Source organism: Mastomys coucha, unplaced genomic scaffold (assembly GCF_008632895.1).
Source record: "Mastomys coucha isolate ucsf_1 unplaced genomic scaffold, UCSF_Mcou_1 pScaffold9, whole genome shotgun sequence".
In the NCBI taxonomy this organism is placed as follows: domain Eukaryota; kingdom Metazoa; phylum Chordata; class Mammalia; order Rodentia; family Muridae; genus Mastomys; species Mastomys coucha.
This window is the reverse complement of record NW_022196915.1, coordinates 47743610-47769480: the sequence shown is the minus strand read 5'-3', so window position 1 is coordinate 47769480 and position 25871 is coordinate 47743610. Positions and strand designations below refer to the sequence as shown.

At 43.7% G+C, this 25871-nt stretch overlaps 1 protein-coding gene across 9 annotated transcripts in view; it reads left to right on the top strand.

The window, feature by feature from the left end:
- Positions 1–25871, top strand: part of Sgcg (sarcoglycan gamma) — a 59155-nt gene that overhangs the window by 29727 nt on the left and 3557 nt on the right. For 8 of the 9 annotated variants that reach the window (XM_031362363.1, XM_031362361.1, XM_031362359.1 and 5 more), the window contains 5 exons: positions 7170–7271; positions 11462–11549; positions 16075–16194; positions 19308–19380; positions 24852–24975. In XM_031362363.1, the coding sequence (XP_031218223.1) occupies positions 7170–7271; positions 11462–11549; positions 16075–16194; positions 19308–19380; positions 24852–24975 (507 nt within the window). The remainder of the gene's footprint in view (positions 1–7169; positions 7272–11461; positions 11550–16074; positions 16195–19307; positions 19381–24851; positions 24976–25871) is intronic. The other variant, XM_031362362.1, reaches the window with a different exon arrangement.

Below are 25871 nucleotides of genomic sequence, written 5' to 3'. Positions count from 1 at the left end.
TCTTGTGGTTTGTGGATTGTATTTTGGGTTTTCTGAGCTTCTGGGCTAATATCCACTTATCAGAGAGTGCATACCATGGGTATTCTTTTGTGATTGGGTTAGCTCACTCAGGATGATATTCTCCAGGTCCATCCATTTCCCTAAGAATTTCATAAATTCATTGTTTTTAATAGCTGAGTAGTACTCCATTGCATAAATGTACCACATTTTCTGTATCTACTCCTCTGTTGAGGGACATCTGGGTTTCCAGTTTCTGGCTGTTATAAATAAGGCTGCTATGAACATAATGGAGCATGTATCCTTATTGCATGTTGGAGCATCTTCTGGATATATGCCCAGGAGTGGTATAGCTGGGTCCTCTGGTAGTACTATGTCCAATTTTCTTATACTATCTAGGCCAACCTTTAAGGGTTGTCACTGCTGGAAAAGGGCTGGGACCTCCCATATCAATCACTGATTGAGAAACTCCCCCACAAGCTTACGTACAGCTCCATCTAGTGGAGCCATTTTCTCAATTGAGGGTCTCTCTTCTCAGAAAACTTTGTGTTTTCAAGGTGACAAATAACTATCAGAATGAAGTCACAAAGGGTAACAGAGAATACTGACAATTGAAAAGGACAGAATATAGGAGATGTGAACACAGTAACTGTGAGAAGTGAACGGAGCCTGGTAAGGCTGAGCCTAGTTTCTGCCTTCTGAGGGACTCAAATCATAGCACCTCACACATTCAACCCTTACAATTAAAATTTCCTATAACACCAGGGCACACAATTACTGTTGATTGCAAATACTTGAGAAATGTCACAACTGATGCTGATCCCTGAGATGCTAGAAGATTCCATGGTAGTTATAACATATAAGCCAACTAGGGAAATGGACATTAAAAAAGACAGTGTGTGCCTAGGCTTGTAGCTCAGGGGTACAGTGCTGGCCTGCATATATGTGGCCCTGAGTTCCAGTGTCTGTACCCATACCTGCCCCCACCCCCACCCCCACCCCTGTTAGTGCAAGATAATTTTTATGGTGGAAACTTTTAAAACTTTACAGTCACTGATATTTTCTCATTCAGGATTATTTTACAGCATTTAATGAATATAACTATATCAAAATAAGATGCTAAGCTAACTATACTAACCTTGAAAATTAAATCTGGGGGGCATTTTTATTGGGGAAAGGGATATATAAATAATCAAAAGAGAATTATAATGTCAAATGTTATTAAGTTTATATTTCTATAAAATACGCCATTGGCTAGTTGTGTTTGCTGTCATTTATTGTTGTAATGGGTGACATTTCTCTTTCTAAAAGGCGGATTCATTCTTACAAGGATTTGAAACTAATTTCTGTTAGTGTGTAGCAACTGAAGATCTGCCATCAAGAACTGTTCGATTAAGGCTCTATCACTGGGCGGCAGAGTGCAGCATTTTTAGAAGCCTCTATGGGCATTTCATTAGATAAGAGCCATTAAGTAGTTGATAATTCTTCCCAAGTGGGAATTGAATTAGATGACATCGTGATGATTTTTTTTTAATCTAAGATGGCATAATTTGGAAAGAATTTAAAACTCAGAAAAAAATGTAGATATGCAACTGACTCTGGGCTTGCAGCTGACCCTAGGCTTTGGTGAGTGTATGGTGACCCTGGGAGAGGGTCCAGACACTACAGTTGAGCCAGGCATGGTGGTGCACACATGTAAGCCCAGAACATAGTGGGAAGAGGCAGGAGGATATGGAGCTCAAAGTATAGTAAGTTCAAGGACACCCTAGGCAACATGAGACTGTCTCAAAAAGCCCAAAGTGTCTGTGTGTTTGGCATGGAAATTCAGCTCAGTGGAGAGCACTTACCCCATGTGCATGAAAATTTGAAGTCAACCCCCAGCACCCCACCCCCCCAAATCATCTCTGTGTTTCTTCTAAAATCCCACTCACTTCTCTCAAAAATCTCTTTGGAATTGAAATCTTCTACCTTGGTGTTGCAATGGCACTGATTGGCCACTGATTGTTCTAATGCAGGAACCTTTCCTGCCTCTGGGTAACTCAGATCCTACACACCAACATGGATGTCATTGTAAGTGTCCTGATGGCCTTCAATGATGTTGCTGCTGAGTCAAAGCAGCTGAAGTTGTGAGCAAGACCGCATCATTTCCTTCCGACTTGACTGATCTTCCTGAGCTCGAGACCCAGGGTATTTTTATATTCTGTGATATATTTTTCAATCTAGATATTTCAACTGATACTCATTCTCTCCAGTGAGCACGTGGGGTGTGGTGGGGGAATGAGCACTGATGGACCTCATCTTGTGATGGAACCTGGTACAGCACCGAGCCATTCTCTCCGTGATCAACAGTAGTGGGGGGATAACTAGGTCCTTCCGTTCTCTAGCACATGTCAAGCCAAAGCCTCTTCTATATTGATGTGATTGAAGCCCCTCAGAGGGCCCCCTGGGACTCTTTGCAATAACTGTGTGTCCCTTCAGAGGTGTGATGACATGTTTTAGAATGTGTCAACAGGAGATGCAGTAAAAATCAAAACTCTCAAAAATAAAAAAAAGTTGTGCTGACTCCACGAGAAAGCTCAAGTGAAAATTTTACCTCAGTGCCCCTCGCTTCTGCCTCAGTTCCTTTTCTATTGCTGAGATAAAAAAGATAACTTATAGAAGGAACAGTTTATTTGGGTTTATAGTTCCAGAAGGATATATGGTGGGAAAGCGTGGCAGCAGGCAGATGTGGTAGCCAGAACAGGAAACCAGGAGCTCACGTCTTCAACAGCAGACAGAGAGAGTGAACTGGAAGTGAAGGCCACTCAAAGCCCACCCCCAGTGCACACTCTCTAAACTTCTTCAAAGACTGCCACCTACTGGCCGAGGACCAAGGATTCCACTTCCTGAGCCTGTTGGGCCGGCTCAGTCAAATCACCACAGCTTCTCTTTCCTAAGGCACTTGACCTAACAAATGATTCTTGGTGCTTCCTTGTAGAAAACTGATGATTTTATGCCCATATATTTTCCTCTTGGGTTTCAGTTAAGTATTGGTTTCTTATTTTTGTGGACCCAGATTCCTAATCACGTAAAACATTTGTTGCTTTATTACTATACAAATTCTGTATTGAATCCTAATGATTATCTGCACAGAACTATAAAATCAACTAGATGGTTATAATAGCCACTAAATGCCTTTACATTGTTACAATTCTTTACTTTTAAATACCTTTATTTCCTTCTTAATAACTTACTTGGCAAAATTCTAAGATGTCTCCATGGCGTCTACCTGCTGGGTTACACCCCTGTAACCTGGAGGGTGAGGCCCTGGTGTGAGCAGGCCTATGCTTTGCTTCATCCAATAGAAGAGGTGGCATATGAGCTATTGGAATTATATTCCTCTGTCAATCTTTGCTCCTTCATTAAACTTGAAAGACAAGAATCATGACAAACTCTTAATTGTTCCTAAAATGTCAGGATGTTCCATATTTTATAACTAGAACTTTGTCTTTGTAAGGGGGGTAGTGAGTTGTGTTTTGAAAATCTCATGGCAATAATTGTATGAAAATTAGTCCACAGATCACATTTTAATGGCTTGTTCACTGGGATATGTTAAGGCTCCTTTGCCCACTGCAATGCCTTCAGCTGGAGATGGGCACCTGATGAAACTGGCCAAGGAGGAGGCACTGTGTCAGTCAGTGCCTGCAAGGGAAGAAGAAGAGGCAATGGGGTGCAACCTAGATCAGAGACAGAGGGAGTGATCCCTCCTTCCCTTGTCACCTTCTTTTTTTATTTCCTTCCTTTATGCTGGGGACAAACCCAGGGCTTTGCACATGCCAGGCACTGAACTGAATGCTCAGCCCCTAAGTTCTTGATTCTTCACTAAATTATCTAACCTGGGTGATGGCCCCATTTAGCAGTCCTTTGACACTAATCTGATGGCATTTTCCCAGGACTGTGCTGGCACTGGAGAATGGCCTGCCCTCCTCCACTCTGCCTGTACGATGCCTGGCCTGACTGTCATCCCCTGCTGTTGGTCTGACATGGACACCATAGACTCTCTGCCTCTTCTCCTCATTTGCCTTCCAATGAATGGAAACTATGATTAAAAGAAAGCTATGGCACTCTGGAGTTTTAACTATCATCTTGGTTTCTTCCCAGACTATTGATGTCTTTCTAAAGAGTATTATAGCTTATGAGTGCTTTTAGTCTAAATACCAGATTGAAAGTTTTGATTTAAGTGTTACTGCTACCAGGATGGGATTGAAACAGAGAACAGACTGTGTCTGGCAAATGCCATCCTGTCTAAGGGGACAGGATATCCTCAAGGCTGAGTCTGGGGGAGAGAGATAAACCTCACCATATGCAGCAGGTATGTATGTATCATCATTTCTGGGGTCACCAGTGCAAACCTGGTGATCACTGGTGTCTGATGATACAAATAGCACCAGGCTCTTTGTTACATCCTGTGTCTTCAACTTGCCAGCTGACATCCTCTGTCCTCTTAGTAACCGTGTTATAAAGATAAAGGAAGGCCAAGGCACCACGGACAGCTGCCCGAGCTACTGGCTTTTCCTTTCAGGAGTGGTATCAGGCCTGAACTCAGAACCCAGCTCACACACCAGGCTTTCTTTGTGCAGGAGTGATATCAGGCCTGAACTCAGAACCCAGCTCACACACCAGGCTTTCTTTGTACTTTGGGCTGTTAAGAGTCTCAAGTCTGTTTTCTATGTATAATCTATGACACAGTTTATCTTTCACATTCCATTAAACAAAATTCCCTGAAGACTTTAGCCCAGCTAAGTCTCACAATGCAGTTCCCAGATACTCCAATATACTTTTAATTGTCTATATTACTGTTATATTCCATTTTGCCACAAAAATGGAATTAATAGGACATTATACTTTTTGCTTCCTTATCATTATTCTAGTGTAATGCAATTAGGTACTCAATAAATATATTTTTTTTGATTCTCAAGCATGAATAGAAACGAAAGGTTAGATGACCTTTTCAGGAGCAAATGTGTATATAGCCATGAAACATTAAGAAGTGACACACATTTTGTGCTAGGTTGATACCACAAAATTACTCGGGGTTTTTTCAGGCCTGCTGTCTAATCCAGGATGTTACAAGAAGTCTGTGATCTATATTCTATTAAAGTAATAGGATACTGACTGGACCATACCACGTCCTTCCTCAAACACTCCTGGGTCTCTTTGCAAATGCACTGGGATAACTGCTCTATTTTTATACAATCCAGAATTACTCCTATTCTTTAAGTAAAATCATAGATTAAAGTCTTCTATGAGAACATGAAGTTAGGAGGGAAAAGTAGAGGAGGAGTGGGAGAGAGAGGGATAGAGAGGGGTAGATTTTATCAAATGCAGTATGCATGTGTGAAGTTCTCGAACAATAAAAACAATAAGGAGATGTTGCATTCATACTATGGGGTACTATGCAACGGCTAAAAAGCAGAGGTAGACACCTGTAAACTGACATATAACTATCTCTAACACTGTAGAAGACAAAGCCTATATTCTTTAAGGAGTTCCTTCTGAAATCTACTGAGAGATATTTACTCCATAACATGACTTGTATGTCTATCAAGTGTTCAGGAGGATGAGGGCATCGGGACTGCTCATCCCTGACACAGTGCTCCTGTCTCAGGTCATGAAGCCTCACTAATCATAAAGACTAATCATGGATTCTCCTAGACTTTCCCCACTCAGATCTCCACAGCGAGGCTGCTGCCCTCTGTTCTGAGCTTTTTGGAGAAGTGTGGGGAAATAAATTGATAATGCTCATGCAGTCAACGTGGAGGCCTGTTCTGAATTCTTGGGTGGAATGAATGAGAAGGATGGTGGGGTGAGGATGACCCCAATGATGACCATCATCCAGCACTGTGCTTCAGAACATGGAAATGAGCCTGTAATATGCTCTTTCCAAGGCTATTGACACTGAAGGGAGAATGGTCCAGTGTGGCCAGGAAAGCACAGGGAATGAAGCTGAGGTACCCCAGCCGGTTTAACAACACAGTGGTCGCCATGATCTCCACGGCTTTGTCTTTGTCTTACTGACCCTTTGTGACTGTAGACTTGGGGAATTCAGCCCCTGGAACACAGACTTCTCTCTTCCTGAAAGTGCTTCTCAGTTAAAGTTCTCCAATAAATATTTATTTCATCAAGAACACAGTGAACATGTAGCCTTAAAAGGATAGTTAGAATGTCTTGAGGGATATTAAATCCTAATTGTGCTTGTGGTTCGCATAAGTATATACGTTTGTGGGCTGAACCTTCAAGCCTGGCTAAGGCGCTGAGGGAATGAAGACTGACAGACACATGCTCAGGAAAGCTGGGATGGATGAGCTGTGCTCACTCAGCTGGAGCAGTACCAATTACACCACTCCCCACTCAGTGATCTGCTGTGCACTGCACAGGGGAGGGGTTCTCTTGTCCCTGTAGGAGGTCTCAGTAGGGGAGAAATCTCAGGCTCAATTATTTGGGAGGGGAAGCTGCAGTGGCTAGATTTTGCACACTGTCAACATCTGGATGTGAACTAGAGAGGGTGGCTCACCAGTGTCAACAGATCCTTGCCTGGAGGAAGGCTTTGACCCTCCCATAGGTCTGTCTGTGGCATTGGGTTCTTGAAGTGGCTACCACACATACACATTCACTCAGTACTTCTGTTCTTTACACATCCTCTCAAGGCATCCTCTGCTCTCCATGTGGAGGGATGCTCAGTAGGCAAAGGGACTGACCAAGCCTAAGTTTGATTCCTGGGACCCACATGATCAAGGGAGAGAGCCAGCTTCTGTAAAATGTCCTCTGATCTCTACACAGATGCCATGTCACATATGTGGCCACATACAATCAATAGATCAATCAATCATCCATGTCCTTAAAATTAAAGAGTTACAGTAAGATTTTATTTATTTCAATGTGGTCATAGGACTTAGGTGTTTATTATAAAATGGTTCATTAAATGTTATATGCATCTTTCAAATAGAGTTTGAGACTTACAAAAAAGATTTTTAAAATAAATATTGGATATAAACAACTAAAGTTTCAAATAGACATTTAGGAGAAATACAGAAAAATGGAAGGAATGTATGAAGATGCATGTGTAATTTTAGTTAATTGAAAAGAAGCAAAAAGTAAAATAATGGAAACTTCCTGTCTCTTTTCTTTACCAGATAGGAATGGGTCACTTGCACGTTACAGCAGATGGACTTCGCCTGGAAGGGGAGTCAGAATTTTTATTTCCGCTGTACGTCAAAGAAATACGCTCAAGAGTGGTAAGAAGATTGTATTTCATACAATCTGTGAAAAATAAGTAATGGTTAAGCACAAAAATTCTGTTTTTCAGAGGGGATTTTTAGCAAGTAGGTGTGTACACACATTCCTGGTATGTTATATCTAATAATGTGCTATTGGACCGTAGACTTTACAGAATACAAGCTATAAAGATTTTGTTCTTAAATGCTTCTTCTCTGAGTTTAGTAGCCTCAGCAAGTTATCCCATTAAAAAAATAATGTAATTTAGGATTAAAAACATCTTTACCCAGAACAACTGACCATCCCTCCACTGGTGCAAGCAGCTGAACAGCCCCGATTCGTGACACTCAGGGCTCTCTGAGGATCTTGGGAGAAACTCTAGTCACACAGACATTCTGCATTAGCTGTGCTGCTTAGAGGATTGTGGGTCTCTGAGAATCACCATTAGCAGCTTCACACCAGTCACTGTGAAACAATCATGAACTTGAAAAGCCTCCATGGAACCAGAAAAGGGATCCCAGAGACCGAGTAAAGCTCTTCCCAAAGATCAGTCAGGACATTCACTAGGGTGTCCTACCAGCTGCAGAATGGGACTTGCAAGGACTGGTATCAGCACAATACACCCCAAGACCAGGTTCTCAGCAAAAGGAAACGTACTTGTTCCAGAAGGAGAAGAGGACAGCATAGCCCCCCCCCCCCCAATTTTAACAACTTTAATTTAAAAAAAAACATAATAAATAAAACAAAGCCACCACAATGAAGTTGAACAAGGCAAGCCAACAGAGGGAAAAGAGCCCCAAGGGAAATCACAAGAATTAGAGACCTATTCATTCACACACCCAGAGTCCCATAAAAGTTCTAAACTGACAGCCATAATATATACACAGAGGACCTGGTGCTAATGCTTACTCTTGTCTTGGGTGAACTAGAATGAGGGCTCTCACCCCTGAAGAAGGGTGACTGTTGGGCATGGACTTAGATGCTGGCAAGTCCTCCCATGTAAATGTAGACAAAGCAATGATGAGAAAATAAAATGAGAAAGTTATATGAAGAGCTATTATGGATCAGTACCTCAGCACTGAGTATGGACAATGACTATTCTGCATCGGTAGTGCACTTATTTGTGATTGTTTTCAGTAAGTCAGTTAATTAGGTGAGCGAGCCAATGGGGTCTTTTGATTGCTAGGCTTCAGTGCTTTGAGAGCTGGAACCTGGTGGTCAGCCTCAGAGGGAGGAAGTGGCCACATAAGGGACTAGACCTTGGTGGCTAGCTTTAGAATGTAATCTTGTAACAGTTTAGCAAGGCAGAGCGAATGGTGGAAGGGCAAGGCCTGCCAGAGCCATGTTGGCCATGCTCTGGTCTATTAGAGCCCTTCAAGAATCATAGTCAGCTTCCCATGGGGAAAAGACTAGACAGAGTGAACATAATCATCGGATCGCTGAGGCAGAGCCCAAGACTCTTGAAGAGCCAAAACACGAGACCAGAAAGCTGAAGACTCTGTCAGAGTATGCCGAGACACTGCAGCTGGCTTGGAATGGGCTTCTAGTGTTGAAAAACAGCTGCTTTCCAACATCTATGCACATCCTTGGGGGGGACCAGGGAGTTATCAGTGGCCTCCTCAAAGACCACACTTCTGGCAGCAAGCTGACCCAGCTAAAGATTGCCCAGCATCTTCGACTGGATCAGCCCAAGCTGGACGAGGTCACCCGTCGCATCAAACAGGGGAGCCCTAACGGTTGTGCTGTGCTCCTAGCCATCCAGTCAACCCCCAGTGGGCCTGGCGCCGAGGGGATGCCCGTGGTGGAGCCAGGCCTACAGAGGCGGCTTCTCAGGAACCTAGTCTCCTATTTGAAGCAGAAGCAGGCTGCGGGGGTGGGGGCGGGGGGTGATCAGCTTGCCGGTGGGTGCGTCTAAGGGCAGGACATTGGGCAAGTTAGAGGAAGAGCACATGGTGATAGTTATAGTAAGAGACACGGCCTAGCCCACACCTGTGTTTTCCAGCTGTTTATTTTAAAAATCTGCTCCTTCTCTTCCTACCTTATCCCTTGGTTTGAATTCTCTGCTGGGTTTTTGTGGTTCATTTGGTGGCATCCTGTCTACTGCTAAAACTAAGTTCTTAGATTTCGGGGGAAATTTTGTTTTTTTATAAGAAGAAACTCTGTTATGTTTCCTGTGTATGAGATTCTGTCTGCTGTATTCTGTATTTTTTTTATATATTTTATTTTATTTTTTTTGACTAACTGTAATGGAAAATTGTCAGTAATGCCTTTGTCAGACGATGAAAAAAAAAGAGTCATAGTCAGCACTGACACAAAGGGGAAGTTCTAGGGTGGGCAGAACTTAGGTGAAGTCTTACCCAGGGCTGTGTCATATTACTTCTAGGAGTCTTGCTGGCTGGGGGAGCACATGCAGATGATCTGTAACTGTGGCTGATTCATGCATGGATCAGATCTGAGCAGATTGCTGCAGTGTACTTACATTAACCAGAGTAGGAAATGTTATACTGCTTGAAATACATATTTGGAAGTGTGAAGAACACTGCTGGATGAGGACAAGGAAAATTAGCACACGTTTTGGTTAGAAAGTGAGGCCTAAATAAATTAAAATATGAGAGCTCATTCTCCCAGCTTTTCCAAGTCATCCCTCAGGACCTGGCGACCAAAGTCAGGTAAATAGAGCATAGCAAATGGAACCTTCTAGAATGAACAACTTCAGTTATGTTTTATCAGGCTGCCATTTCCAGAATGCTTTAAGAAGAACAGGGACTACATCTAAAGAAAGTAAGTGAGAAAACCAACCACATATTAAGGGCTCACAATGTGACATCGATGCCAGCCAGGACATAACATAAAGAAACAGTGATCATAACTTGGCTGTGCGCAGCAGTTTGTAACAACACTAATGTGTGCAGAACAGATCTGCCCCTCAGAAACCAATGTGTTAGTTATGTGTTTCTAGGGAGTGGAATTCTCTGAAATCCTAGAGGACGAGCTTCCTCGTCAGTCTGAAGAGTTTACCATTCAATACTGATCTACAGTGCTGAGCTGAAGGAACGTCTTTTTCATGAACATGATTCTGGCTTCTAATGCTGGCTTCATAGCACTCTAGAGCAGTGTGTGGGGCTGGGGGATGGCTCTGTTGGTAACCAGCCTACTTCACAAGCATCAGGACTTGAGTTAGCACAGTTGTGATGGCCCTTCTCTCAAGCACGCACTCATGAAGCACCAGGAAATACACATTACGTATTTCTCAAAAATTGTATTCACTCTCTGTGTGTGCAGCAGGAGACAATTTTTAGCAGTTGTCGCTCTGCCTCCATGATGGGATGTGGGAATGGAAGTCAGGTGTCCAGGCATGCACAAGAAGCCTTTTAATCTACTGAGATATCTCACCTCTTCAAAGCTTACATTTTAAAGAGTATGCTGGGGTGTTTTCAACATATATATACACTGGGTAATGTTTAAACCAGGTCAAACATTTTTTTCTCCAAAATTTATCATTTCTTTATAGTGGAAACATGAAAATTAGTGACTTCTAGCTTTTTGAAATGTGCAATGCAGAACTGTTATAATGTGAACTGTGTTACACTGTTAACTGCTGCTCCATAGCACCCCCCCCCCCCCCCCCCCCCGCATCTGGTTCTTGTTGAACTGTAACTCTCACCCATTAATAACCTCCTCCACTCTCCCCATCCCCTAAGTGACCACACAGCTGAGGGCCCCTGTGGTACTTGTCCTTCTGTGTCCGGCTCTTTGTTTTATTGTGAGAAACCTTGGCACTTTGACAGTAAGCAGTGTGGTATTTCTTGTAGACTATCTAACCATTCTCTGATTTCTCCCCTATAAATGCCTCCAATATAAGTAACACTGACAACAAAGGCCATGCCTGGCTTGGCAAAGGTACAATGCTCATTAGAACCTGTTTGCCTGGAGAACTAATTAACATGTTAGGAGCGGCACTTTCAAATTTAAAGGATTATAAACTCGAAGGATTGTTATAACCTATTTTTAAAAGTTAACATATTTATACCCTAAAAATAATGTTAAGTCTGAGGTTTTATAAATGCTCTTTTTTTACATATATATGTCACTGAGATCCTATACATTAGCAAAATGTGTGTATGTGTGTGTGTAATGATATGGAAAGTGTAAATATAAACTATATGCAAATATAAAGGTGTAGGCTGTTAATTTTGTAAATCCTTTCCAGGACTCATCTCTACTTCTGCAGTCAAGTCAGAACGTGACAGTCAGTGCTCGAAACTCAGAAGGGGAGGTCACAGGCCGGGTGAAAGTGGGTGAGTCTGCCATCCTCACAGCCATTCACTTGCTCCAGGTCCATGGATGGTGCTGGACAGATGGAGGCTTCTTTCTAAGAACTGCAAGCTTATTTAGAAGAAGTAAGACATGAGCCTTTAGCTTTCACGTTGTTCATCGAGAACAGTTAGCACCAAGAGGCAGAGGTTGCTTGTGTGAGCACACGTGTGCTTTTTGTGTATGCTGCTGTCTTCCTCAGTTGAGGACAAGGTCTCTGACTGGGCCTGGAGCTCACCCATTCTGTTAGACTGCAGGGTCAGTTAGTTCTGGAATTTCCTTGGCTCCATGGGGTCACATTGGGGTCACATGCATGAGTTGCTGTACCCAGCTTTTACATTGATGCTAGCTGGGGACTGGGGTCCTCATTGAGTGCATGGCAAGTGGTTTACACATTGAGTACATCCCCAGCTCCTGATATTTTGATCAAAGCTATTTCAGTTCCAGGCAATAGAGACCTGCGAAGGTTAGTGCTAGAGATAGAATATTATATTCAAAAGACTATATATCTGCCAGTGACCAAGTTAGCTAGGCCCAAGAGAGCAGAGGCCTTGGCCCAGAGCCAGAGGTGTATCCACTCTCTCCACCCCTTCTTGTCCCGTTCCCCCTTTCTCTCTTATTATCCCCCTCTTCCTCCCCTTCCCCCATGCCCTTTCCTACCCTACCACCCTTGGTCCATTCTCCACTCTCCCCCCTCACCGCCCCCCCCCCATTTCCAGTGTGTCTCCTCCCATCATTTGCACAGGGCACAGTGACTGCAGCTTACAGAGCATCCAGCTTTCCCCAGCTCCCATCCACTTGGTTGTAGTTTTCAAAAGCAGCCATTTGGTCTCCAATTAGGCAAATGCTAGGTCCCCACTGCAGCCTCCAAACATCATTCTTTAAATTCCTTAATCAGCTGCTGGCTTCAAATGTTTGAGGGGCGTTGTTCACTTTTCTCACCCACTCTGTTTGTTGAATGTGCCTGTCCTGGATTCCATATGTGGTCAAATAACAACAACACAGGAAATATGTACTAACACATAAGGGATAGGGAAATCTTTCCTGACCCTTAAAAGTTGCTTAGTTATTTGCTTGTTCTTGTTTTCTTAATGTGATTTCTCAGGGAGTTTGGATATTGATGAAATACCTGTGCTTTATAGGAGGGAAAATGGATGTTCAGAAGAGGAGTTTTTTCTTTTTTTATAGTCTGTGAGGAACATTTAATGGAAAACAATCTTATGTATTAATACAGAAAGGAATACATATACAACAAAATTTCTTAATTACATGTTTTTAAAGATTAGTTCTTGGAGACTAGCATAAAATATATTTTGCTCACACTCATCCCCTTCCCCCAAGGGGAACATTGCAGCTGTATGTGTGTGCACTGAGCATGCATGTGTGGATGTGTTTCCACATGTGTGCTGGAGGACATGTGTAGTCATGTCTTCCATGCGCACTATGTGTGAGGCCACAGGTGGACATTGGGTGTCTTTTTCTATCGCCTTCCACTTTAAACATGGGGACGGGGTCTCTCACTTGAACCTAGAGCGATTCTAGGCTAGCGATTTGGCTAGCCTGGCTGGCCAGCTTGCTGGATCCAGGGTTCCCTCATCCCTGCCTGCTGAGTACTGAGACCGCAGGTGGGCTGCCACGCCCACCATCGTTTACACGGGTGCCAGGGCTCTCTGGTCCTTCCGTTTGCAGGCGAATGCTTTGCCCACTGAGCAGTCCTCCTCAGCCACAACACAATAGTTTCTATGTTTATAGACGAAAGGGGAATCTTTTCAAATTCTGGGAGCTAGAGAACAGTCAGCTAGGAAGCACCCAGATTAGCTCCTTTCTGTCACTGTGTCTGCCTTGGCCCTCCTTCTGTGTCCTGCAATGATGGCACTCTGTCTTTTGCCACATGTGATTCCCATTCCCACCTCCAAGAAACGGTCAGGAGTTACAAAAAGTTTCTCACTGAAAGTGTTTGTTTGTTTGTTTAATTTATTTGTCTTTTCTTATTCACTAAGTACATCTCACTCACTGCTCCCCCTCCCGTCACTCCCTCCCACAATCCTTCCCCTATCTCCATCCCTTTCTCTGAGCCGGGTGTTTCTTCTCCCAATGAGTCTATCAAGGCAGCCCAGCTAGTAGAACATATCCCATATACAGGCAACAGCTTTTGGGAGATCCCCCATTCCAGTTGTTCAGGACCCACATGAAGGCCAAGCTGCACATCTTCTACATATGAGTGGGGAGGCCTAGGTCCAGTCCGTGTACATTCTTTGGTTCTCTGATAGTCCCAAAGGTCCAGGTTAGTGAACTCTGTTGCTCTTCCAGTGGAATTCCTATTCACTTTGGGGCTAGAAATCCTCCCTCCTAGAAAGTGTTTTTATCTCAGCTGCTAACAGTTATCAGTGAAAACACCAAACTAGACCATTCTGTGGGTGGAAAGACAGATTGTTGGGGAATCAAACTGCTGGGCAGCCTCTCATGGGTTGGGGGACAAAAAGCAGCCTGGGAAAAGGAGGGGACAGGATGGCCTTGTCAGTTTTATGGGGACAGGAAGGGGTCAAGCCATGGGGAGTCACGACAGAAAGAATCAGCACTATGAAGAGATATCGCTGGGACCACAAATGACTCTGGTGTGGTTTGAATGGAACATGTCCCCCATAGACTGATGAGTTTTAACACTCGGTCCCCAGTTGGTGACCCTGTTTTGGAAGGTGGTGGAAGAGAGTGGGTCACTGTGAATGAACTTGGTTTTTTACAGTCAAGCCTCTCTCTCTGTTTGCTCTCTCTGTCCTGCCTGCTAATGCAGTGTGACCAGTGCCTCTTGCTCCTTCCCTAAACTAGTTCCTGCCACAACCTCCTAGAACCAGAAGCCAGAATAAACCTTTCTTGCTTCTGTTGGGTATTTCGTTGCAGCAACAAAACAAATAGCAAATTAATTTTCTGAGAGTGACCCATGGGAAAACACACCAGTGTTGTGACAGCCCCTGCTAGAGCTTGAACCCGCTCTTCTAAGCACCAAATCCCACAAATTTTGACACAGAACAAATTTTGAGGCAACACTTCTGAGGTCTTTGTAGAAGGAAGAGTGCCACATATGGAGAAGGGGGAGGCTAAACATCACATCCCAGAGGGGAATTTCTGGAAGTTGAGAAAATGGCAGAGAATTGATGAAAGTACCGGTGTTGGGGCAGAGTGGGATGCGCACTGGTTCTGTGGAGATGCTTCACTCTTCCATGAAGAAGCAAGAACTTGCCAAGAGGCTGGCCTCTACCCTCATAGAGGGACCACCATTCTTAGCTCTTGTTGAGGTCTAAACCAGGAAGGATTCCAGAAACCCACCTTATGAATGGGGACAAACTCAGTGCTGTTCTGAGAAGCCTGAAACTGAAATGCCCAACGTTGCATTGAGTGCCACAGATGGGCCAAGAAGCCACTTATGTGCTGTCACTCAAGGATTCTTAAACACTGCCACAAAACGTCCAGATTTGACAGGAAGACAAGACTAGCAACTGCAATGGTCAGAAAGAACTGCTGAAGAGGGTGTGTGGGGGAAGAAAATCAAAAGGAGTCCATTTTCACTCTGACAATAAAGAGAAGGATGATCCCGCTCTGCATTGTCCCCAGGATGTAAGGGAGCTAGAGAGATGGCTCTGTGGCTACCTTCCGGTTTACCCAATGTGTCTTTCACGGAAATGAGTAGATCTATGCCCAGTGAGTGCATTCTATTGTTCTTGCATGAAGGAAGCAGTGAGCCTACATCAAATAAGTTGCCCTATATTTTCCTAACTATTTTTGTCAGGAAATGTTATTTTTTTTATTCAATATGAATCAATACTAATATACCACATATAAGAGATGTTAGTAAGCCTGAATCTCTGGGTAGAAGAAAGCCTAAATAATTATTGTCTTAGTTTGGGTTTTATTGCTGTGGAGAGACACCATGACCACAGCAGCTCTTATAAAGGAAAGCATTTCATTGTGGCTGGCTTCCAGTTTCAGAAGTTTAGTCCAGTATCCTGACCAGAAGCATGGCAGCATGCAGGCAGACATGGTGCTGGAGGAGATGGGAGATCTACGTCTTGATCTGCAGGCAACTGTGTGCCACACAGGGCATAGCTTGAGCATAGGAGATGCTCAGTGCCTGCCCCCACAGTGACACACTTCTTCCAAGAATGCCACACCTCCTAATAGTGCCATTCTCTATGGGCCAAGCATTCAAACACATGAGTCTATGTGGGGCAGCATACCTATTCAAACCACATTTATCAAAGAGTAAAACCAGATTTTCTTAAGAAAAAGAAAATTGAGCAAATTGTGAACTTAAATTCCTAACTATATCTGTCACCAAAACCTTTTTTGGGGATTTATGTATTATTATCGTAGGAGGAATGTTATGGAGTGAGTGCCCTGGTACACATATGGAAGTGCATTGTTTGGTAGTGGGTGACAAAAGAGTTGTAAACCAGGGAATCAATGGGGCTTACAGTAAACACATCTGATATGCTGTGTGGATTGGTCTTTCAGATGCCCAGATGGTAGATGTCCAGAGCCAGCACTTTCAGATCAGTTCTGAAGATGGCAAGCCTCTGTTCACCGCCGAGGAGCAGGGCGTTGTGGTCGGCACAGGCAGACTGCGGGTTACAGGTCTGTGGAGCCAGCCAGGGGCAGCTAAGTCTTCGTTCTCAGCTCTGCTCTGCACCCTGCTAAGGAAAGGCGGTTGGCTGCGTTAACATCTTCCTGCCTTTCTTTTGACATTCTGTTTGTATCTGAAGGATGAGAAGGTGGGTGGGAGCTTCACCCACCTTCTCTCTCCTTTATCTCTTTCCAGTCACTGTAGCCAGTGGCTTACAGATCTCTCTGTATCGTCCACATCTGGCATTATTCCTTTTATGCCAGGTACTTGACTAGCCCATGTGTCTACACAACAGCTTCTCCTCTGGTTGAGTTAAAAGTGGAATTGAGCATCCACTGGGCTCGCCTTCAGCAGAAAAACATTCTATGAAAAACATTTTCAGAACCTGTTGTAAATTCACTTGCTATGCTTCTGGGAGACTAGAGATACAAGCAGACAGGTGTGATTAATCCACTTCCTGAATTTTTCTGCATGAGTTGAAAGCCTGCAGTAGCATTATTCTCTCACAGTGTTACCAGGAAGTAGATTCAACCCTCATATATATATATATATATATATATATATATATATATATATATTTATGTAACATATGCACCATTCCCAAGCATATGTAAAGTGACAACCAAATGTTTCAGCCTTTGTCACAAAAACAGTGTCCTGGCTTCCTTTTTTTTCTAAAAAGATACTAGGAAACCAATGATAATAAATTAAAGCAGGAGTGTGTGTGTGTGTGTGTGGCGGGGGGAATGTGCCTGTAGTTCCAACACTCAGTAGGCAGTGGTAGAAGAGCATGAATTTGAGACTTGGGCTACATGGTGAGATGTGTACACACACACACACACACACACACACACACACATGTACACAAGCACACACAGTCATACATATGCACACATGCATATACACAGGTACACTTACTGCTTAACAAGTCAAAGAGCAAGTAGCTAAGTATCTGACATAGAACCCATTGGCCCAAATGGTTCAACTTGTCTACCTTATAATGATGGAGACATGACACACGGAAAGTTAGCAGGAAGTAACTGGAAGTTTTAATGTGGATATTTTCCTGGCCTAGCACTATGTGGTCCCATTCTTATGGCTGGACAGCTACAGTGGCCAATGCTACACCTGCTAGTCAGCCCTTGGATCACATATGACTGAACCGCCTCAGTGATGGCACGGTTGTTATGTTGGGTAGATTCGATGTATCTTCCACTTGGGATATTATCAGTTTATGACATGGTTATTGGAGCATAGCACCTTATAAACTCAGGGCCACCTGTATAGGAAGCATTGGCTTTCTTGACCTTGCTGCCATTTCTGTCCTAGCTGCATGTAAGTGGTTAGTAGGTCTGCCTCCTGATGTGTCAGAGTGTGTTGGTATGGCCAATCTACTCTTGCTGGTGAATCAAGAAGAATGTTTGCCAAGTCGGCAAAGCTCTTGGGAAAAGATCACTGCACTGCAGGGCATTCATATTAAAATGTAGAGAAAAGTGTGGATTCCATCAGACTCAGCCATCCTTTACAGAGAATGAGCCACTCCCTAGCCCAGGGCTTCTGTCAGGCTATAGCGCTGTAAGTGAAACAGATATGGAAGCTGATGGGCAGTTGCAGTGTAAGTGACCTGCATGTACCAGAGCCTCATGGGCTTGCTGTGTGTGTACTTGTTCCTGGAATTTCTCTCAGTGGTGTCGCTGTTACTTTTCTTGTCACCATAACGAAGAATCTGCCAGAAGCACCTGGAGGGGGAAAGTCTTGTTCTGGCTCACAGGTCAGGAGAGACAGTCCCTTGTGGGAGAGAAGGCATGGAGGCTGAACCTGCTTGCTTTCTGTGGCTCATAGCCCAGCACGGCTTTACATGTCTCAGAGGTTCAGAAAACAGAGAGAGACCAGAAATAAGAAGAGCAATGAGCTCCAAGGCCTGCCCCTAGCAACCCACCTCCTCTAGCTAGACCAGCCTCTTAAAGGTTCCACAACCTCCCCATTACTAGAGACCTAGCAATGAAACACACGAGCCTGGGGAAGTATTTCACGTCTAAATCATAAACAAGAAGGTTTGGTATAGGACTCAAGATTGCATTTCTAACCACTTCCTAGGCAGCCATCACTGATAAGACCTGAACCTGTAAGCTAAAATAAACCTTTTCCCCCCATGTTGCTTTTGGTTATAGTATTTATCAAAACAGTAGAAAACAAACTAGGACAGAAATTGGTACAAGGGTGTGTGGCCTAGGCAGGGGTATGGCCTAGGCAGAGGTGTGGCCAGGCAGGGTGTGGCCTAGGCAGGGGTGTGGCCCAAGCAGTGTGTGGCCTAGGAAAGAATGTGGCCTAGGCAGGGTGTGGCTTAGGCAGGGGTGTGGCCTAGGCAGGGTGTGGCTTAGGCAGGGGTGTGGCCTAGGCAGGGTGTGGCCCAGGTAGGGTGTGGCCTAAACAGTGTGTGGGGCCTGGTTAGAGGTGAGGTCGAGGCAGAGGAGTGTCCTGAACCTGGGATGGGGCCCAGTCAATTGGGGAGTCTAGGTATGAGTGAGACCTAGGGAGGGGCTGAACTTTGGCCTGGCAGAACCTAGTGGATAAAGAACCCACTGGATATACCGTAGTGGTTGTACACAGACGAAGCAGTACTGCTTAATTCTGTGCATAACCCAAACAGTAGATTAGCGTTGCCCTGAGGATCTTCTGTGACCGCACAGTGTTTATTTATTCTCATGCACTGGACACCGTCTGCCCTGCTGCTTTGTGTGAATCCTAACCTGCACACTTCGTGTGTCACATGTGACTGTTATCGCAAGGCTCGCACTGATCGCCCTGAGCCAGTCTGCCCCGCTGCCCTAAGGCTGTTAAGTAGCTGTGCTCTAACCACTGCATGGCTTTCCAGCCAGCATTGCTTGTTACTTAGGTGAGCAAGCTCCACAGCATAAAGACTTAAAAAGTGAACTCCGGTCTCCAACAACAGCTAAACGTAGGATATGAGTTGGGATTTTTTTCCACTCTTGATGGCTAAGCCAATTCTCAAAAGCTCTGGATTCTGGGATTAGGGATGCTCATCTCCTGGCTAGACTGGCTGTTAATTTGGCTTATGCTACTTGTACTTTTGTTCCTGACACATCTCTGGGCTTTCTTTTAGGGCCAGAAGGAGCTATTTTTGAACACTCAGTGGAGACACCTCTTGTCAGAGCTGACCCATTTCAAGACCTTAGGTAAGAGTTTACTCAATATAAACAAACGGTCTTATAGCAAGCAGTGAGGCAGGCTCACGTGGTACCCGCCTCACTCCTACTGCATTGGTCGGCTTTACTTTTATATACCTAACTGCTTATTGCTTATTAGAACCCACGGCAAGTCCAAAGTCTTGTTGGATCTGAACTTTGATGTGGCTTCATGCGCTTTCTCTCTTGTCCCCACTGCCTCTGTTCAGGCTCCAGAGGACAGTAGGAGCCTGGTCCTCACACTCCTGTCAGAGGAACATTGCTCAATGGACACTTTTTTAAATACTCTGTTGCTTCCGCATCCGCCATGGTTATGATGGGTGCACGCAGGGCCCTACAGGGGTAGGGCTGGGCCTGGCCATCCTCTTCTCCCTCACATCCCTCCCAGATGTGAACATTTACTACCCCTTCCCATCCCAGGCTTTTGAACAAATTCTTCCCTCTGAGGGGAGTCCCTTCTGATCCGTCCCTACTCCACCTTAAAAAAATTCAAAGCCTCACAGAAGAGTACAGTGTCCCATATAGACCTTGAAAATTTGAAATAAGCATTCTTCAAATGTTAATTCCAATTGCAGGTGCATGCCTGGGTGTGTGGGTACATATGTGTGTTTCTGTGTGTGCACATACATATACACATATATTACTCACTAAGGAAATAATGTTATAAAAGCAAGTACGGGATAAATTCATATTTGCAAAACATTTAGAAAGCTTTAGTACCTATGGTAAAATGCATATCATGTACAATTTACCCACTTAGCCATGTTTAGTGTGTAGTTTAGTGGCATTACATCATCCCAACTGTTTTTGAACCGTGGCGGCTGTAGTCTGCTTCCAGAGCTCTTCTCTCTTTGAACTGAGATTCCACCCCCTTCATCCTCCCCTCCCCACCTCAGTCCTGGTAAATGCAACACTACTTTCCACTTCTATGCACTTCGTGTAAGAAGAATAAACTGTGTTTCTCCTTTTGTGACTGTTTCCCTTGGCCTAAGGCCCTCAACTGTTGATGTATTTGTGCATGGTGACTGAATAATTTTATTGCTCTTACAGAGTATATCTGCCATTCTAGGCTGCTAGACTCACTGTTAATTTTAATACATTTTTGTGTCAAAGACCAAATAATATTTTTTAAATAAATGGTCTATTATAATAATTAGAATGCAGAATGTCCCCCACAGACTTATGTATTTGGGCAGTTGCTCCCCAGTTAGTGGCATTGTTTGGGGGAGGTATAAAGCCTTCAGGAGGTGCGGCCTGGTTATTAGGAATAGTTAGGGCTACACGGGTTATAACCAGGTTCTTGACCTGCCAAGGTGTGAGCAAACCATCCCAAACTTCAGCATCACAGAGTGCTTGCCGCCATGCTGTCCCCACCATGATGGACTGCACCTCCCCAAACTGCGAGCCAAAAGAAATCCTTCCTCTTTTAAGTTGCTTGTTTCAAGTATTTTATCAGAGAGGAAAAAGTAACAGAAAATCGGAACTACCACATGAGGTCATTGCTGTAGTAACCTGACCATGGGGTCATAAGCCCTTTGGCACCAGCTAGTAAATATGGAAGAGAAATGTTTCTACAAGCTAATGGTGCCCTAAAATGCTGCACACAGAGTTTAGTGGGTGATTCTGGTGGGTGTTCAGAACACAAGAACACAACAGAAATGCACACAGTAAATATGGATCATGAGGTTTTAGACAGGCACAAGGATTTTATCAGAAGTGAGCTAGAGGCCATTTGTGTTATATTCTGATAAAGTATCTGACTGTATTCTTCACTGTACATGGATAATCCTAGTCCCTTAGCCAAACTAACCTTTCAATACTATCTCAACATTTTATTCATCTAGAGACATTTGTAACAAAAATCTATAGTGATGATTATTGAAGTGTCTTAATGTTCATTACTTTTATAAAGGGTCATAAGATCAATGCTAAAGAATTTTATCATGGAGGATGAAGAATACTTTCTTAAGGCATAAAATTAGCCAACATTGTACGAAAATAATTCATTAAAATATTTTAAAATAAGATAGAAATTTTAGAGATTTGCTTTAAAGTGAATGTTGCCATTTGTCTCAGAATTAAAGGTAACTGGCTAGTTTTGTGTGTCAACTTGACACAGGCTGGAGTTATCACAGGAGGGAGCTTCAGTTGAGGAAGTGCCTCCATTGGGTACAGCTGTGGGGCATTTTCTCAATTAGTGATCAAGGGGGTAGAGCCCCTTGTGGGTGGTGCCATCCCTGGGCTGGAGGTCTTGGGCTCTATAAGAGAGCAGGCTGAGCAAGCCAGGAGAAGCAAGCCAGTAAAGAACATCCCTCCATGGCCTCTGCATCAGCTCCTGCTTCCTGACCTGCTTGAGTTCCAGTCCTGACTTCCTTTGGTGATGAACAGCCATGTGGAAGTAAGCCAAATAAACCCTTTCCTCCCCAACTTGCTTCTTGGTCATGATGTTGTGCAGGAATAGAAACCCTGACTAAGACAATTGTATAAAAATAATTCATTAAAATATTTTAAAATAAGATAGAAATTTTAGAGATTTGCTTTAAAGTGAATGTTGCCACTTGTCTCAGAATTAAAGGTAAACCTGTTGGCTTACTGGATCAGTTTTGTTTCTGCTTCTGTGATAAAAATATCCCAAGAAAAGCGACTTTAGGGAGGAAAGGTTTATTTAGCTCACAGTTCTAGGTCACAGTCCCTCATTTCGAGAAAGTCAAGGTGTCTCTGTGTTCAAGTGTGCATTCCATGCCTTTTAAGCTCATTTGGATCTGTTTTGTTCTATTCAGTTTGTTTTGTTTTGTTATTATTCCTTAGTTGCCATTTTTTTCCTAGTGAGAGAGAGAGAGAGAGCATGCACTGGTGTCAATGGCAGGAAGGTGGGGGGATTATTGTGAGAGAAAGTGTGGGTACCAATGGCAGGAAGGTGGGGGGATTCTTGTGAGAGAGTGAGTGTGTGGGTGCCAATGGCAGGAAGGTGGGGGAATTCTTGGAAGACTTGGGAGGGAACCATTATCAGAATATATTGTATAACAATCTATTTTCAATAAAAGAAAAGGAAGAAAACAAAATAACAAGTTTAATTATGACATTTTATCATCTATCCCAATGTACTTTGTTAATATTTACCCTTTATTTCTCCTCCTCCTCCCCTCCCGGCCAGGCTCTCTCCTGAAATAGTTTCCTTCTGCTTTGTACCATACAGATAGAATGATTGCACATGATATAAAACACAATAGAAAACATTTTGTCTTTATTTTCCCCTCAATTTCCTTGTTTGTCCTCCCCATCCTCTCCCAGCATCCCCTGCTTCGACTGTTCATGTCTTGATTGAAAACACGATCACCGTCTTTCTGAGTCTCTTAACTCGATGGTCTCAGTTCTATCTCTATTCCTGCCAATGCCAAAATTTCACTCTTTACAGTTGAATAATTACATTCTTCACAGTTCCCCGTTGTAAATGTGTAGCACATTTTCTTTATTCATCTGTTGATAGGGATGGTTATGTATTTTGCCTCCTGTAAACAGTGTGGCAATAAACATGGCTGTTTAAGTATCTCTGTAGTGTGCTGACAGGGTCCTTTGGGTATACACCGAGGTGCATGGTAGCTGGCTCATGTAGATGCTCTTTTTTCAAGAAGCTCCATACTAATTTCCAGTGGCACCAATATGTGGGTGTCTGCGTTGCACCACACACATAATAACAAAGCACGGAACATTGGGCTTCTTACCTTTTTTATTTAAGGGCTTCCAGACATGTGGACAGGCATCATCTTCTTAAGAGAGACTGAAAAGTTTTTGGCTTCTTCTATCTCTTTTAGTCCCCAAGTACTGGTGGCTCGGAAAGAGTTATTCAGCCTCATCTTGACACGGTGGACCACCTAGAAGGCACCATGAGAAGGGGGATCATATGTAGTCATGATGTTGTTTCTTGTCTTGTTTCTGTGATCAAATATCCTGACAAAATCAAGAAGAGCTTTATTTCAGCTCCTAGTCTGGGAAGTCAGTTGCCTGAAGGAGTTGGTCTGATTACACCGACCCACAATGAGGATATGGAGAGGGATGAATTCCTATGCTCAGCTGACTTAATCCTTTGTGTACAGCCTTGGACCCAAGCCTTAGGGTTTGCATTGCTGTGGAGAGACGCCACGACCAAGGCAACTCTTGTAACGGAAACTCTTACAGTTTCAGAGGTTCAGGCCATTATCAGCATGGTAGGAAGCATGGCATTGATGCTGGCAGACCTGGTAGTGGAAGAGCTGAGAGTTCTATGTCCTGATCTGAAGGCAGACAGAAGACTCTTCTGCAGACAGCTAGGAGGAGGGTCTCTTCTGCATTGGTTGGAGCTTGAGCTTAGGAGCCTCAAAGCCCACCCCACAGTGACTCACTACCTCCAATAAGGCCACACCCATCCTAACAAGGCCACACCCACTCCAGTATGGCCACACCCACTCCAACAAGGCCACACCTCCTAATAATGCCACTTCCTGGGCCAAGCATATTCAAACCACCATACCAGGGAATGGTTGTGACTAGTGAGTAGGTCTCGCCTCCTCAATTAACTTAATCAAGATAATCCCACAGGTCTGCTCAGAGTCCAACCTGCCAGATGACTGTGAACCTCAGGTTGACAGTTGAGACCAGCCATCACAGGAATACTCATGAATTAATGGGTGAATTTAGCCGTACTTATTGTACTTGCTGCAATGGCTGACACTCCATGCTGGCACTCAGTCATCAGCCACCCTGCGTTTTATTTTCTGTTCTGGTTCTTTCTTCTTTCTCACCCTTTTCTGGATAAGCTGGCCTTTCCTTGTTCTCCCACCCATATTTCATCCCATGATTCTATTTCTAGTGATTGTGCTGGGAATTTTCATATGCACAAAGAAAATGACTTTCTAACCAAGTTTTTAAGTCAACACATCTCTTCACAAATATAAAAATTTAGAAGACCCTTTCCGTCCAAGCTCCATTTTGCATCAGTGTTGCTTTTACATTTTTCCCCTTTTTTGTGTCCTTGGAAATATTTATTTAATTTTACCAACATGCTTATTTGGCTTATTTTTTTAAAATAGTGTCTTCCTATGTGGCTCAGGTTGGCCTCAAACTCATGATCCTCCTGCTTCAGTCTCAAAAATGCTGACACACCTGTCTGTTCTGTTTATTTTTTATTTTTTTAGATTTATTTTTATTTTATGTGTATGAGTGTTTTACTTGCATGTTCGTCTCTGAACCGCAGGCATGCAGTTCTGGATCCCCTACAGCTTCAGATACAGAGAACTGTGAGCCACCATGTAGGTGCTGGAAATTGAACCTGGATCCTCTGCAAGAGCAGCCTGTGCTCTTAACCATTGAGCCATTCACCTAGCCCCCCATTTTGTTGATTTTTGCAAAGTGCTTTTCCTCCCTCCTTGGCTTCAAGTTCCATATGTAAAGGCAACTTAATTTTTTTTTTTTTTTTCTCATTTCAGGTTAGAATCACCAACTCGGAGTCTAAGCATGGATGCCCCAAGGGGGGTTCACATTAAAGCTCACGCTGGGAAATTGGAGGCCCTTTCTCAGATGGATATCATCTTACAGAGTAGTGATGGAGTGGTGAGTTCTATTATGGAGCTATTTACTCTGATGAGGCGTCTGAGCGCGATCCCACCAGGACGTCAGTGTGCTAACCTTCTGCTGGTTTGTAGTGAGCCATGATGAAAGGCACAGCACAGACAGTGTGGTCGGGGACAAGGCCAGGGAAGGTTATACTCATTCCTAGTGGGCTCACTCTCCTACACTGGCACAAGACACTCCTTATTGCCATTGGTGAAAAAGCACCACAGACAGCATCACATTTTCCATTTCCTAGTGACACGGCATTTCCCAGCACGGGCATCACAGGGGTTGTTTGTAAATGACATCTGTCCTCTGTTGTTGCCCAGAGCACCGTGTTTGCTTGCACAGAATTTAGTGCAAAATAAGATGAACAAGGAAAAATGATTTCTTTCCCAAAGGTCAGCTACAGTAAGGTTCCTATCTGGGACTCAAATCCAGAAAGATAGTATAACAGATTCATCCTACACCATGATTTGTAGAACTTTCTTTATTAATAGGAGTGGAAAGCTTGACTTCAGTCAGTGGGAAAGCAGACATTCCAGGCTTCCCACAATCCATCAGTATTAGCTGATTGCAGTTGTGCAGTGCAATTGCACATCGCACAGATCGGGACCTTGTTTCTATGTTCAAATAAGGCAATGGTTCACAAAGTCTTTTTAAGCCGCTCCATCATAACGTCATTTTGGAGTCTGAAAGTAGCTATGTATACTTATGCTCCTGCTTCCTGTGTGTAACTTTAATTTTTTCAAATCCTATTTTTAATGATTAAATGCTTTAACCTCCCTTTTTGCCCAACACCCACCAGAGGTGGTAGAACAGAAAGGACATGAGGGAAGTGGACCTGTTTAGAAATGTGCTTTGAAGCAACTCCCGTCTGTGTTGTCTGGAAATCT